The sequence below is a fragment of the Cricetulus griseus genome, chromosome X (genome assembly GCF_003668045.3).
Source record: "Cricetulus griseus strain 17A/GY chromosome X, alternate assembly CriGri-PICRH-1.0, whole genome shotgun sequence".
Taxonomy (NCBI): Eukaryota; Metazoa; Chordata; class Mammalia; order Rodentia; family Cricetidae; genus Cricetulus; species Cricetulus griseus.
This window is the reverse complement of record NC_048604.1, coordinates 3,258,290-3,273,820: the sequence shown is the minus strand read 5'-3', so window position 1 is coordinate 3,273,820 and position 15,531 is coordinate 3,258,290. Positions and strand designations below refer to the sequence as shown.

Genomic DNA, 15,531 nt, shown 5'->3' with positions numbered 1-15,531 from the left:
CTCACAAATGACCCTACTGCCAAAGAAGGATATCTGCATTAAACTTGAAAGAACAAGAAATACATTTCCATCCCATCAATCACATTTTAACTATCATACATTTTGTGGTGTAGCTGTGTGTGTTAGCACAAAGGATCTCATCATGTCACTCACATTTGTTTCTTTTTTATTTTGCTATTCTATTTTATGCGTATGGGTGTTTTGCCTGCATCTATGTCTATATACTGCATGCATGCATGCCTGATGTCCAAGGAGGCCAGAGAGGGTATTGAATCCCATGGGACTGGAGTTACAGATGGTTCTGAGCAACACGTGGCTGTTGGGAATTGAATTTGTGTCCTCTGGAAGAGCAGCAAGTGCTTTTAGCTTGAGCCAGCACTCTACCCACATTATTAAAAAACAAAACAAACACAAAAAACACAGTTACAGTATGTCACCAAGGCTGGTCTTGAAGTTCTAATGTCCCTGTCTTAGCCAAAAGCACAATTCTCTTTGACACTCAATGGTAATTTTAACATTTGGATAACTCTTCACATACTTTAATATTTGTATTTTCCTAGGAGACTTCTTTCATTATAAAATCTTCTGACCAGGCATCAAGCACTGTGCATGCTACTTCTAGAACATACTCCATCAAAATTTTATTTGCTGGAATAAAAGTAGTCTGAGGCAATATAGATTGTATATAACAAAATAATGGCAAAATCTTGGGAAACTCATTTGTATATTTTTTAAATTTCATCTTCTATATCAGTTCAATAAACATAACAAATGTTTATAGTCATATATATTAAATAGTTATTGCTAAGATTTAGTAGGAATTCAGTACTCAGCAGTTCTCAAAAGGTATCTGTTATTAGCAACTTCCTTGTTAAGCACTTTCTTCATCATCTTTCCCTCCCTTCAATTTGCCGTGTTCATGCTTTCAGAGTGTTCTATCTAAAGTGTAAATCTTATTGGAGAGAGGAAAGAACATAAGGAAAACAATGTAATTATATTTTAATTTCAAAAAATGAAAAGTAAATAGAAATAAAGGGTAGAGGGAAATGATGTTAATATTTGGAAAGATTTCTGTATGAGATACAAAATATCTTGGTACTAAAATTATGGGAATTTATTTTTATTTTTAAGAGATATACTAGATGTGTCCATACATTCCTGTAATTGGGTATTATTTTATTTTATTTCCTTCTTCTCCTATGATTCCATGATATTTTGTACATCTACCTATGAAGGGGTTTGTATTATTATGCATGCTTCCTTAACTACAATACTATGAAGTCTTTTTAATTTATGTGCGTTGGTCTTTTGCCTACATGTGTGTTTCTATATGGATGTTGGGTACCCTGGAACTGGAGCTACATACATTTGTGAGCTTCCATGTGTGTGTTGCAAATTGAATCCGGGTCCTCGGAAAAGGCAGCCAGTGCTATTAACCACTGAGCCATCTCCCAAGCCCATACAATACTATGAAGTCTTTAAAAGGTAAAGGGAGTCTTACTTATCTCTGTAGCTTGGTACATTTCAGAGTCTTACACATAATAAGTTTCTATAAATATGTTGTTAGGCACATGACTCAATGGAGTAAAATCTAGTTAAATTTTGTGAGTACTTTCCATCGAAGCTCAAGAGGATTCTTACTATTTTACTGACATCAGGTATGATGAACATTACATATTTATCCTTGTTTCATCTGTAAGAATTATATCATTAATAAAGAAAAATTTCATGATATACTCTATCTTGGGTAGTTTAGAATAGTTCATAAATGTGCATGTCATATTGAGCTAGTTCTGTGAAAGTTCTGTGTTGTTCCAATTTTAGTATGTGCGCTGCTGAGGTAAGCAGTGGAAATAGGGCTTAGCCTACATTTCATGGTCATCCTGAAGTTCCAAGATGAGGTAAGGCAAAAGTTCTCTAATTGTCCTAATTGCATACTCATAAAAGACCTGATTCATTTTTTCCAAGTAGCTCTCCTTCAAATATTTCTGGTGGAATCCAGAATAAAACTAATGAACATTACAATAGTAATAACAGGTGCTACAGAGTGAGTCTTTCTGAGAAATTCTAAATGGTCTGCAGGCCTTATGCAATTTCTACTTTCTATGTTGCTGCAAGGCAGACAGCAGCTAGTGTTATTAAATGAAGAACTGAAGAAAGGAAACAGCTTGTGACTCATGAAGGTCACTAGATGAATCACTTGTGGAGCCATAAAAAGAGCCAAGATTTTATCTTGGAGTTTTGAGCCTCATTCATGCCCACCTTCTGGGATCCAAGGTACACACTCTGCCATGCTAGGAAAATAACAGTTTCATCAACCTTCAGTACTTCTGTTCTGTCTGGGTACTACACTTCAAAATAAACATGAAGGCATTCTACCTAGCTCATAAATCCTCATTTTTTTGTATGATTCTACCTTGTTTGATTCAGAGTATAGAGCTCTCAAAAGCTATTCTCTTCTTCTGGGTGACTAATCATTTGCTTTGCTTTATCTTTGACCCTTCTTAAGATGCATCTTCATGTTCTCTCTTCACAGTTCAGTATTACATCATTGCTTTTCTTTTCTGAATTCCTCTCCACTAAAACTCAAATATTTCTCTTTATAAGATTTATTTTTATTTGGTTGTGTGTGTATGTGTATGTGCGTGAGAGAGATAGGGGGAAGAGGAGGAGGGAGGGATGGAGGAAGGGAAGAAGAAAGAAAGAGAGAGAGAGAGAGAGAGAGAGAGAGAGAGAGAGAGAGATGCATTTGAGCATAGTGCTAGTAGAGGCCAGAAGGAGATGGAGCCAGTATAGGTTTAAACAGAATTCTGGCACTAGGGAAATGTTCAGAGATCTACAAAGATGACCCCAACTAAGATTCTAGGCAGTACTGGAGAGGCCGCCTTTGATGTCCTTCCCCTATAGTGAGATTGATTACTACCTTAATTGCCATCCTAGAGCCTTCATCCAGTAACTGATGGAAACAGAAGCAGGCACCCACAGCTAATCACTGAGCCATACTCTGGAATCCAGTTGTAGAGAGGGAGGAATGATCAGCAAAGGAGTCAAGACCATGCTGGAGAAACTCGAAGAAACAGTTGACCTGACCTAGTGAGAGCACAGGAACCCCAATCGTAAAGCTGAGGAACCAACATTGGACCCAACCAAACTCTCTGAATGTGGGTGTCAGTTAGGAGACCTGGACAGTCTATGGAACCTCTAACAGTGGAACCAGTATTTATCCCTAGTGTACAAATAGACTTTGGGAGCCCATTCCCTATGGAGGGATAATATTTCAGCACAGATACACGGAGGAGGGCCTAGGCCCTCCCCCAAATGATGTGACAGGCTTTGCGGATTCCCCCATGGAAGGCCTCACTATCCTTGGGAAGTTGCTGGGGAGTGGGGGATCGGTGGGGGGAGTGGGCGTATGAGAGGAAGAGGCAACTGGGGGATTGATAAATAAAATAAGATTGTTTCTAAATAAATAAAAAATGTTATTTCTGCGGTGTCCTCAGTATTTATCTTTCTATCTGCTCTTTTCTGTTATCTGACAAATATGTGCTAGACTCTCATTTATAGCAAATAGAACCTGACCTTTAACTACTGTATAGACATTGTACATCCCCATTTTCTCCACTTTCTCAGTTTCCTCATCTCTAAGATAGAGATGATAGTCCCTAGTCCTTAAGGTAGTTATGAAGACTACAAAAGTCAGTGAGTAGAACACTGGTAAGCACTGTGTTCATTTGATATTGATGCCAATGACTGTAAGAGGCATTGCTAATATAGTGTTCTACTGTTCATTCTCATCTTTTAAAAGCTATCCAATCCTTTAACATATCTATCAACATTTATAGTATCAAGAAACAATTCCATTGTCATTTAATGGATTGATGCTAACAATATTTGTCTTAGTTCATTTTTTCTTTTTGAAAGTACTTAGCCCACACACAGAGGTATGCTTCAGAACTTTCTTAGTCATTCCTCAATTTCAAACAACTTGCCAATCAAGATTATTCATGCCTTGTGAGGTTTGACACTAAAACACACTTCCTCAAGCCATATTTAACCTGCAAATAAAAATATGGCACTAACACTATATGTTTCTTTATCATCCAAACCATATTAATTCTTTCCCTTCAGTTTGAGCACTGCTGAAAAGACCAAACTCTTTACCAATACTCAAGGAAAACTCTTAACTATGACCTCCTGTAAGATGAAAATAAATTCTTCCAATTTACAATGAAAAATATTAAACATCCCCATTTCAAAACAGGAGGAATAGGAACAGAGACAGGAGGAATTTGCCAAATAAAGGGACCAAAACTCAGACTTCTAAGTTTAGAATCACAGGAGCAGAAAGGACTCAGGCATCCTTGAATCTTATTACCTTTCCAGATATATTCTATATGGTTTCTTCCTTGTTCTGGCTCTAATCACTTCCATCAATTTTCCTCAGCAGACATTGCATTTTCCTGGCATTCCCAAGTACCTGCATTTTCAGCTACACTTTCATGGTTACATGTACCTCCCTCTCAGGGCTGCCCAGGGAATTTTGCCTTGCTGTATATCTCTTGGCCTCCTTATCTTTCTTTTGAAATCCTAGACTAAGCCTGAATGATCCCATGACATTTGCACTCTCCATACCTATAAAATAGCATCAAATATAAATTATAAGTGTCTGTTGCCAGCTTGTATGGCAGCAGGACCCACTTTGACTACTGTGGTAGCAGATGTAGAGTGTTTGATGAACCTACATTAAAGGTTTATATTTCCCTGTTAGATACAAGTTATCTCAACAAATCAGAATTGACAATCATTAATATGGACACAGGGTTCAGGGAGTAAAACTGATAACAGTGAATCTAACAAAATACAAAAAGAAAGCACAAGAAACAAGAAAGTGTTTCTTTGTTGGATAAAAGAATATTATTATATTGTAAATGCTTCCAAAATCAATCTTCTTGACATCAAAATGCCATGGCATCTTAGTGTTCTATTGCTGTGAAGAGACACCATGACCAAGGCAACTCTTATGAAAGAAAGCATTTAATTGGGGGCTTGCTTAAATTTTCAGAGGTTTAGTCCATTATTATCCTGGGAAGCATGGCAGGATGCATAACACTAGAGCAGTAGATGAGAGCTACATCCTGACCCATAAGCTGCAGACAGAGATTGGACCTGGCATGGGCTTTCAAAACCTCAAAGCCCATCGCTTGTGACACATCTCCTCCAACAAGGCCATACCTCCTAATCCTTCTAATTCTTTCAAACAGTTGTACTCCTTGGTGACTAAGCATTCAGATATATGAGACTATGGGGGCCATTTTTATTCTACCTACTACAACATTTAATCAGTCAAATGATAATGATAAACTTGAAATATAAAACTGTGCAGTTTTCATGCATTGTGTTGTAGGTATGAAGGTACACAGTTTTATATTTTATGCATATTTCAATGATAGTTGTAATCTGAACTTATTTAGGAAATTTATCCATATAAAACTTCCATATCACAGACAATGAGACCTAAAATATTTTAATGTTAAATATTCTAGAGGATATCTATCAATATCTCTTTTGTTTTTTATAATTCAATTACTGGACTGCTAGGCTACTGCATCTAAAACTACCATGCTTTAATGAATACAATGTTTATGCCTCTTTGAATGTTTTTAAGTTTATATATTTAAGTGTTCTTGAACATGTGTGTGCCTCTGTTCATAATATAACTCTTTGAAGATGTACATATTTATAAATATAAACTTACACTTCTTTTTGTCTCAGAATGTTTATATGTTTCTATATGGAATATAGAATATGCATGTGTGTATAAATGTAAATGTACTAAAAGTGTGCTTATGCATCAATATGTATGTACAAGCATATAAACTTGGAATATATATATATATATATACATATATATACATATGCTTTTCAAAATATAGAAATCTATAAACTTAAAAGAATAGTATGTATATAAAACTGTTGAATTTATATATGTATATATTATTGAGTATATATTAAAATATAAGATACATGTGTCCATGTGTTAAACCTAAGGAATTTTCAGTGTAAAACCTAAAACCTAGTACTTTTAGTACAAGTCCTAGCTCCAAAATATTTTGAGTGCGGGGGTTACCACTCTCTTACCTCATTGTATAGAGGAGGGTTCCATTGTCTACCAGTCTAAGCAGTTTGTTGGGTGTGGTCATATTGTGAGCCACTGATTTCTTGCCATTGTGGAAGAAAGTGTCAGGAGTCCATATCTTACTAGCCAGAAGATTGTTCAGTGGAAGGATCTTCATGGGCCCATCAAATTTCAGTCTTTCATCATGCCATGTCTGTCTAAAAAATACATCAATAGTATATTCCTAGAACAGAGAGAAACAATGTTTCAGTAGGGTTCTGAAGAGCATCCACAATGCCATTGGTAAATATTAATTGAATAGTTCCTGTGATATAGAGGAGGAGTCTATTAGATGTATTTACTGGTGAGTATGACAAATGATAATGACTGAAAATTATTGCCATGTTAACCAATAGGTATGAAATTACTCATTACTGATGATACATATATCTAATCATATATCTAACATATCTTACTAGAAAATCCATTGCTAGCACTGCTCTATGTACAATACAAGTTGAGCACAAGATTATTCTTCTCTGTGCTATGACATCTCTAGTAAAAAACACTCTGTCTTTATTGATGAATGATCTCATATGAACATTAAAGGTCATTACAACCATAACCATAAAAGTAAACCATTAATGTTAATACAAATTTCATGTGAGCTCCAGCTTTTTACATGTGGCCAAGGGATTTAAACAGGTCCTCATGCATATGAAATGAGCTCTTCGCTGAGTGAGAAATTTCCACAGCCATTTCTTTTTTTTTCTTGTACATGATCTACAAATCTAGAATTCTCTTGGCATACATAATGTTATAGGCAAGTTGTCAGGAAATCTAGAATACTAGATGTGATACTCCTGAAAGAAAGAGTGCCACAGAGGGATGGGCTCCAGAATATGAGTATATTGTCTACTTTCATTCCTGGCAGAATGTTGGACTACCCATAAATATATTATAATAAAAAACGGGTTTTTAAAAAAATAGAGCAGTCCTCTACTAGCTCAAATAAATATGCTTTGTGATATTTGTGAGTTTGCCACTGTTTAAATAGAAGAAATTTTCGAAGCTATCACAACTTAGCTGTCAAAACTCTGAAAATTTCATTAGCTTAATGTGTCACAGTAAAAGTTCAGACTAAGAACATGGCCTACAGTTGCTGGTCAGTTTCTTAAAGCAAGCAACCATCTGAGAATATAAATCCCTACATCTGATTACAAACTCCAGCCAAATCCTTCACTGCTCATGCAACACAGCAGAAGGGAGGTGTAAAGAACGTAAGAGCCAGAGGGAATGGAGGTCACCAGGAAAAGGTCCTCCAATTCAACAGGAGAAAAGCTCATATAAACTCACAGATACTGAAGCAGCAAGCACAGGGCCTGTATGGTTCAGCCCCAGGTCCTCTGAGTATATAGTATGGCTTCCAGTTTAAGGTTTTTATGGGACTCCTGAGTGTGTGAACAAGTGTGTCTCTGATTCTAGTTCCTTCCCTTGGGGTTCATTTCCTTCTGCTGGTTTGACTTGTCCAACTTCAGTGTGATGGTTTTTGTTTAATCTCATTACATTTTATTTTGTGAAAAAGGTTTCTAAAAAATGAAATATTTTTAATGAAAATAAAAATCACTAGAGTCAAAAAGAAGGAAAAATTATTCACCTACAATGAGAATGCCAATAAGAATACCTTATAAATATCCATAATGCGTAAGAATTAAGAATTTCAATAAAGTTAAGCATTGAATGGCTATGTGAATGCACAAAAATAATTTTGACCTTTAAAATATATTTCACAGGCTTTATGTGCTTTGTATTAAATTTTAGCCAAACTTTAAAGTTCTGCTTTTTAAAATTGTCAAATTAGCCATATTTTATTGATGGCTGACAGCTAGAATGCTACATATATTTTTACTAAATAATTTTGAATTCAATTTTTCATTTTGTTTTGAATTCTAAATAAAAGGAAAAACTAAAAAGGACAAAAGGCACAGAGATATCCTTCAGCTAGCCAGGTTAAAAAATGAAATAGCAGTTATAAGTAGATGAAAATCTGATCCATTAACTGCTGTGGTCACACCTTGAATAAACTCTTCCCTGACATACATTGTTGCCTTCATGTTTGAGATCTTTTCTGTCAATTAAACAGTCTGGTTCTTTTCTTCCTCCAGGATCCCATGCACATCCCTAAGAATGGGAAGATCCTACAATTTGTTGCCTGAACTGCAACACTTTTGAGAGAGCAAAGGCTTTAAAAATAATTAGGACAACGGGTATAAACTGGGACTCTCTAAGCCTATAAACTAGAACTAGACTCCCACATAAAATCACAATCTTGAAAAGCTCCAACCTCAGCAAAAGGGGTGAACTAGATAAAATGTGCAAGACAGAATAAGCCACAGCACAAAAATTCGAAAACCAAGTGGGTAAACAGAGAGGACAGACATTTCTATTGAAATTCAACCTCATTTAATCTTGGATTGATGTTCAAATGAATGTACATTGATGTGCTTAATCTAAAACATTCAAACTGAGAAATTAGCATAAAACTGGTGTCAGATGCCAAGGATGAATGCATGGTAAAAAGAATATTGTAATCCACAACAAAAGACATAAGGAAATTGTCAATTATCTTGTATGCTATATAACCAAATTAGACTAACTGCAAAGACCTCATACAATATAATTATCAAATGGAGATTAGGAATGATATGATGGTAAAATTACAAAGATTTAGGGTAGAGAGAGAAATAAAACACAGGTTTGAAAAGTGGCCTACTTGAAGTGACATACTTGAAGTGAAAAAAAATGAGTTAGTATAAAAATTTAATCAGTAGTAGAATTGATATTACTGACGAAGAGATCAATATATATGAGGAAAACCTGCCAGTTTACATTGCAGACAGATAAATAGTGATAAATATGAGGATGAATCTTTCCTATCATTTAAACAAGAACAAAGGGAAAAGTTTCAGGGGATATTGGAAATTCTAAACATAAGAGAATAGAGAAAGTGAGGGAGGAACAATTTTCATTATACTAATGGATGAACTTTTCCAGAACTGATGAAATAGATTAATCTGTAGTTTTAAGAACAATAACGAGCTGCAAAGTCAATAAATTAAAATAGAGCCAAGCTAACCCAGAACAAACACTCAAAAAATATCAAAAAGTGGATGAACTAAGAGCCATCAATTTGGTTAACATCAGACATCTTAAGGGTAACAAGAGAAGTCAAAAAGGCAATGAACACATATTTTGGAAATGCCAAAGGGGAAAAGAAATAACTGTTATTCCATAATTGTATAACTCACAGAGCTAGGTAAACATTAACCTAATTTTACACAAGCAAAGTAAGTCAGAGAATGTAGTACTGAAGGACCATTCTAACTCTGGCTTTTCTTATGGAGGGGTTTCATCACAGCCTTCAGTTTCAGTGGACTGTGCAGTAAAGAGAAATTCTTTGATCATTTTACCATAAACAAATAGCAATCCTCCTTCTCCTGACCATTTGCTAATTGTCTTATTCACAGCACTGACAAAAATGTGTCTTTCACTCCAACTAGCTGGAAATTCTATTATAGTAGGGACATTTTTCTGTTCACTGCTATTCCTTCAGCATCTGAAACTCTATCTAACATGTATATGCTCTATGCACAAATATAAGTAAATGATTAAATAGGTCTTCTCAAAATGACTTCTAAAAGAGTATGTTCCTGTAGTTGAAAGTGAGACTCTTGTGAATATGTAACAGAGAATGACAAGCACAAGCACTGGCAAAAGCATTCATAAACTTAAAAATGGCTAATCAAGACTAGGAGAGTAAGTTAGAAAAACTAATTAGAACAAGCTGCATGGAAGAAGGGAATAAAACGTGAATTAGTACATATTTATAAGATTTGGAAAGAGAGTAGAGATATGAAATACCATTCAATTGCCAAATAAATATGTTAACATTTAAGGTAATTGTTAACATGAATTTAATTGAAAGGATATAAAATACAAAAAAGTAAGAAAAACAATTGGATATATTTAAAGTGTTTCAACATTATGGAAATAAAAGAAGAGAGAATAAAACAGAAGAAATTAGGGTAAAGCTCAGATGACATGAAACAGAAAGACTGGAATGATTCAGCTTCGTTTAAGGATGATCCAAAACAAAGTTTGCAATACAGAAAAGATGGACTATCTGATAAACACTTTTGTCTTTGATTTAAAGTATCATTCACTTTTTTAAAGGAGCATCTAAAGTGGAAAATAAAAGTCCTTTGAACGTCACTACATCAGAGATATTCCTTGATCATTGTATTGGAAATAATAGATCTTGAAATCTAGAATGCTAATCCTTCCATCCCTGTTCATTTTGTTTGGCATTGTTTTGACTCTCTGGGGTCTTATGTGGCTCAATATGCATTTTAGGAGTTTTTCTTCTATTTCTGAGAATGTCTGAGTACTTTGATCACTATTGCATTGAATCTGTAGAATGGTTTGGGTGTAATTGTCATTTACTAATCCATGAATATAGGAGATATTTCCATTTTCAAATGTGGTCTTCAGTCATTTTGTTCAGGGATGAGCCTCCTGATAGGTTATCTGATCTCAAGTGGTCAGCACTAAACACACACACACACACACACACACACACACACACACACACACACACACACACACACACAAATGCAATAAATATTTTCCTAAAGAGACAACACCAGGAAACAGGGTTTGGGTGAGATTTTTGATTACAGGGATGGTAGCACAGTTTGAAAACGTCCTTAACATCCATGTGAATCAGAAGTGTTAATATAATCAATTAAGTATTATTTCATATCCATAAATGTACACATATAAAGTGTGACAATTTGAAACATTTAAAAAAGTTTATAGAAATGGAGTCATTGGACCTAGATAATGGGAATGTAAGTTGGCACATCACAATAGTATTTGAACTCATATAAAAACAGTAAAGCATACATAGGTCATATGAATCTCAGAGCTTATCTATAAGCACATACCCTATAGAAACTCAAACATGCCCACTAAAAGTTTGTACAATTTTTTTCTTTCTCTCCATTTTTTATTTAAATTAGAAACAAGATTATTTTACATGTCAATCCCAGTTCCTTCTCCTTGCCCTCCTACACTGCCCTCACTCCAACTAACACCCTACTTATCCCATACCCTTTCTGCTCACCAGGGAGGGTGAGGCCTTCCATAGAGGGTCTTTGGGGTCTGTCATGTCCTTTGGGATATGGCCCACCCCCTTGTGTCTAGGCTCAGGGTGTATTCCTCTGTATGGAATAGGCGCCCAAATAAGATTCCTATGCTAGGGATAAGTACTGATCTACTATAAAAGGCCCCATAGTTTTCAGAGGTCTCCTCACTGACACCCACGTTCATGGAGTCTGGATCAGTCACATGCTGGTTTCCCAGCTATCAGTCTGGGGACCAAGAGCTCCCCCTTGTTCAGGTCAGCTGTATCTGTGGGTTTCACCAGCCTGGACTTGACCATTTTGCTCATCACTCCTTCTTCTCTGCAAGTGGATTCCAGTTCAGTTCAGTGATTATCTTTGGGTGTCTGCTTCTACTTCTATATGCTACTGGATGAAGGCTCTAAGATGGCATATAAGTCAGTCATCAATCTCCTTATCAGGGGAGGCCATGTAAGGTAGCCTCACTACTGTTGCTTAGATGGTTCTTTGGTGTTATCTTTGTAGACCTACAGACATTTCCCTAGTGCCTGATTTCTCTTTAAACCTATAATGTCTCCCTCTATTATGGTATCTCTTATCTTGCTCTCCTCTTTTCTTCCCCATCTCAACCTTCCTGCTCCCTCGTGTCCTCCTCACCCCTCCTCTTCTCCCCTTCTCATTCTCCTAGCTCCCTCTTCCCTCCCCATGCTCCCAATTTGCTCAGGAGATCTTGTCCTTTTCCCATTCTACAGGGAACTATGTAAATCTCACTTAGGGTCCTCATTGTTTACTAGCTTCTCTGGCAGTGTGAACTGTAGGTTGGTAATCCTTTACTCTATGTCTAAAATCCACATGTGAGTGAGTACATACCATGTTATTCTTTTTGTGATTGGGTTGCCTTGCTCAGAATGGTTTCTTCTAGTTCCATTCATTTTCCTGCGAATTTCAAGTTTCCTTTTCTTTTCTGCTGAATAGTAGTCCATTATGTAAATATACCACATTTTCTCTATCCATTCTTCAGTTGAGGGGCATCTAGGATGCTTCCAAGTTCTGGCTATTACAAACAATGCTGCTATGATCATCGTTGAACAGATGTCCTTGTTGTATGAATGTGCTTCTTTTGGGTATATGCATAAGAGTGGAATTTCTGGATCTTGTGGTAGACTGATTCCCATTTTCCTGAGGAGTCACCATACTGATTTCCAAAGTGGCTGTACCAGTTGGCACTCCCATTAGCAGTGGAGGAGTGTTCCCCTTTCTCCACATCCTCTCCAGCATAAACTGTCATTGGCGTTTTTCATTTTAGCCATTCTGGAAGGAGCAAGATGCTATCTCAGAGTTGTTTTGATTTGCATTTGCATTTGCATTTCCTTTCTTATTCGCCTTTCAGCCATTTTAGATTCCTCTATTGAGAAATGTCTATTTAGTTCTATTTAAATGTCTATTTAGTTCTGTAGCCCACTTTTTAATTGAATTGTTTGGTGTTTTGGAGACTAGCTTCTTGAGTTCTTTGCGTATTTTGGAAATCAATCCAATGTCAGATGTGGGGTTTGTGAATATCTTTTCCCATTCTGTGGGCTGCCGTTTTATCTTGCTGACTGTGTCCTTTGCTTTACAGAAGCTTCTCAGTTTCAGGAGGTCCAATTTATCAATTGTTGTTCTCAGTGTCTGTGCTACTGGTGTACCAATTAATTCAAGGGTATTTCCCACTTTGTCTTCTAATAGGTTCAGTGTGGCTGGATTTATGTTGAGGTCTTTGATCCATTTTGACTTAAGTTTTTTGCATGGTGATAAACTTGGATCTATTTTGGCAGTCTTCTACATGCCAAAATCCAGTTATGCCAGCACCATTTGTTGAAGATGTTCTTTTTATTCCATCATATAAATTTGGATTGTTTGTCAAAAATCAGGTGTTTGTAGGTGTGCGGCTTAATATCAGCGTTTGCAACTCTATTCCATTGGTCTACCTGTCTATTTTTGTGCCAATACCAAGCTGTTTTCAGGACTATAGCTCTACAATAGAGCTTGAAGTCAGGAATGGTGATGCCTCCAGAAATTCCTTTATTGTACAGGGTTGTTTTGACTATCCTAGGTCTTTTGTTTTTCCATATAATGGTGAGAATTGTTCTTTCAAGATCTGTGAAGAATTGTGTTGGGATTTTGATGGGGATTGCATTGAATCTGTAGATTGCTTCTGGCAAGATTGCCAGTTTTACCATGTTGATCCTACCTATCCAAGAGCATGGGAGATCTTTCCATTTTCTAGTATCTTCTTTAATTTCTTTCTTTTGAGACTCAAAATTCTTACCGGACAGTTCTTTCACTTTTTTGGTTAGTGTTACCACAAGGTATTTTATGTTGTTTGTGGCCATTGTAAAGGGTGATGCTTCTGTGATTTCTTTCTCAGCCCATTTATCATCTGTATCTAGTAGGGCTATAGACTTTTTTGAGTTAATCTTGTATCCTACCTTTTTGCTGAAGGTGTTTATCAGCTGTAAGAGTTCCCTGGTATAGTTTTTTGGGTCACTTATGTAGACTAATCATATCATCTGCAAATAGTGAAAGTTTGACTTCTTCCTTTCCAATTTGTATCCCCTTGATCCAACACACCCAGTGACTGCCAAGCCCCCAGTACCAGTCTTGCCTCCATCCACGAGAAGAGGACAGACATCAGAGTATTGGAACTGTTTGCCTTTACCAGAAAGGAACCTTGGTCCTGCCCCCACCAGGAGAGGAAGAGACTCCTGCTATACCCACCAGAAGAAAGGATGGGAAGAAGACAATATAAAAGCACTTTCAACAATAGAAAATACCAGCGGAGACTAGGGACCCTACACCAGCAAGACCTGAACATCACAATGCAGATGAAGCAGAAGAAGATGACCTGAAAAATATCTTCATGAAAATAATAGAGGGCCTCAAAGAGGATATGAGAAAATCCCTTAAAGAAATGGAAGAAAAAAACAAACAAAAAATACAAGATATCAACAAATCTTTCAAAGAAACAGTTCAAGACCTAAAAAACTGAAATAGAGACAATAAGGAAAGGACAATCTGAGAGAATGCTAGAAATAGAAAAGCTGAGTAAATGATCAGGAACTACAGATGCAAGCATAACCAACAGAACATAAGAGATGGAAGAGAGAATCTCAGGAGTTGAAGATACACTAGGAGAAATAGACTCATCAACCAAAGAAAAATCTTTAGTCCAAGTTTGTACAATTTTATTGTATTATTATTATTGCTATTTAAAAAGAAGAAGCAGCCTAAGTACACACAAATAAGAGAATAGATAAATGGATTAAAAGATTAATGGATATCATGTCATAATTGATAGTAGTTACCTTAATTAGAATTAAATGTATCAAAAATAGCTTGCAATATTTGGTACAAAGAACTTTTTACATGTATCTATAATGACTATTTTTTTAAAAAATGATGTATTTTAAGGATATTCCAAATAATCTACTTAATCATTTTTAAAATTAGACTATATGAATCTATTTTTATAGATTTTTTCCTCAGAGTCAAAACTACTGCAGAAAAATCATATAGTAACTCTTTCCCCCTTTAATATCACACAACCTTTGGCCAAAAGCAATCAGATTTTGACCTAATCAATCAATTCCTTCCTCGAAATTTGAGCCCATGCATATTCTTTCAGGATTATTGCCTCTAGATTGACAAATGAATTCTGTTGTATTGTGAGGCATTTAAATCAAATCTTCCAGATAATAAGCGTAAGTTTGCCTCCTGGGGAAGGCACTTAATACTTATCTCAACTCTCCAACAATGTCATGTGAAAGGAAGCACCAGAACAATCTTGCATGCTCATGCTTATTTAGTAGAATGTGTGGTTCAAAATACATGGCAACTGAATTAAAGTGAATATCTTGTCATTTCCCATTTTGAGCATCTTCTCCCCCTTCCTTTCTCTCCATCACTCTCCATTTGGAGAAGCTAAACCACAGCAGTAGTTCAGTGATGCGTGGCTCTTAAATGTTCTTCCAAGCATTTGCCTGGCTATGCATGTTACACAAATCCCATGAGATAGCTGGCAGTGGACTCCTGTGGTGACATTTTGTTTATGATCTAACAAATAAAGCTTGCCTGAAGATCACAATGCAAAGCTAATCACACTAGTCCTCCATAGAGGCCAGGCAGTGGTGGCGCACACCTTTACTCCCAGCCGCCACACTAGTTAGCCAAAGACGCCAGGCAGTGCTGGTACAC

At 36.3% G+C, this 15,531-nt stretch overlaps 1 protein-coding gene across 1 annotated transcript in view; it reads right to left on the bottom strand.

Annotated features, from left to right (window-relative positions):
* Window positions 1–15,531, bottom strand: part of LOC100754835 (gamma-aminobutyric acid type A receptor subunit alpha3) — a 160,113-nt gene that overhangs the window by 65,288 nt on the left and 79,294 nt on the right. Inside the window, exon 4 of the mRNA XM_035450193.1 lies at window positions 6,139–6,359. Coding sequence (XP_035306084.1) covers window positions 6,139–6,359 — 221 coding nt within the window. The remainder of the gene's footprint in view (window positions 1–6,138; window positions 6,360–15,531) is intronic.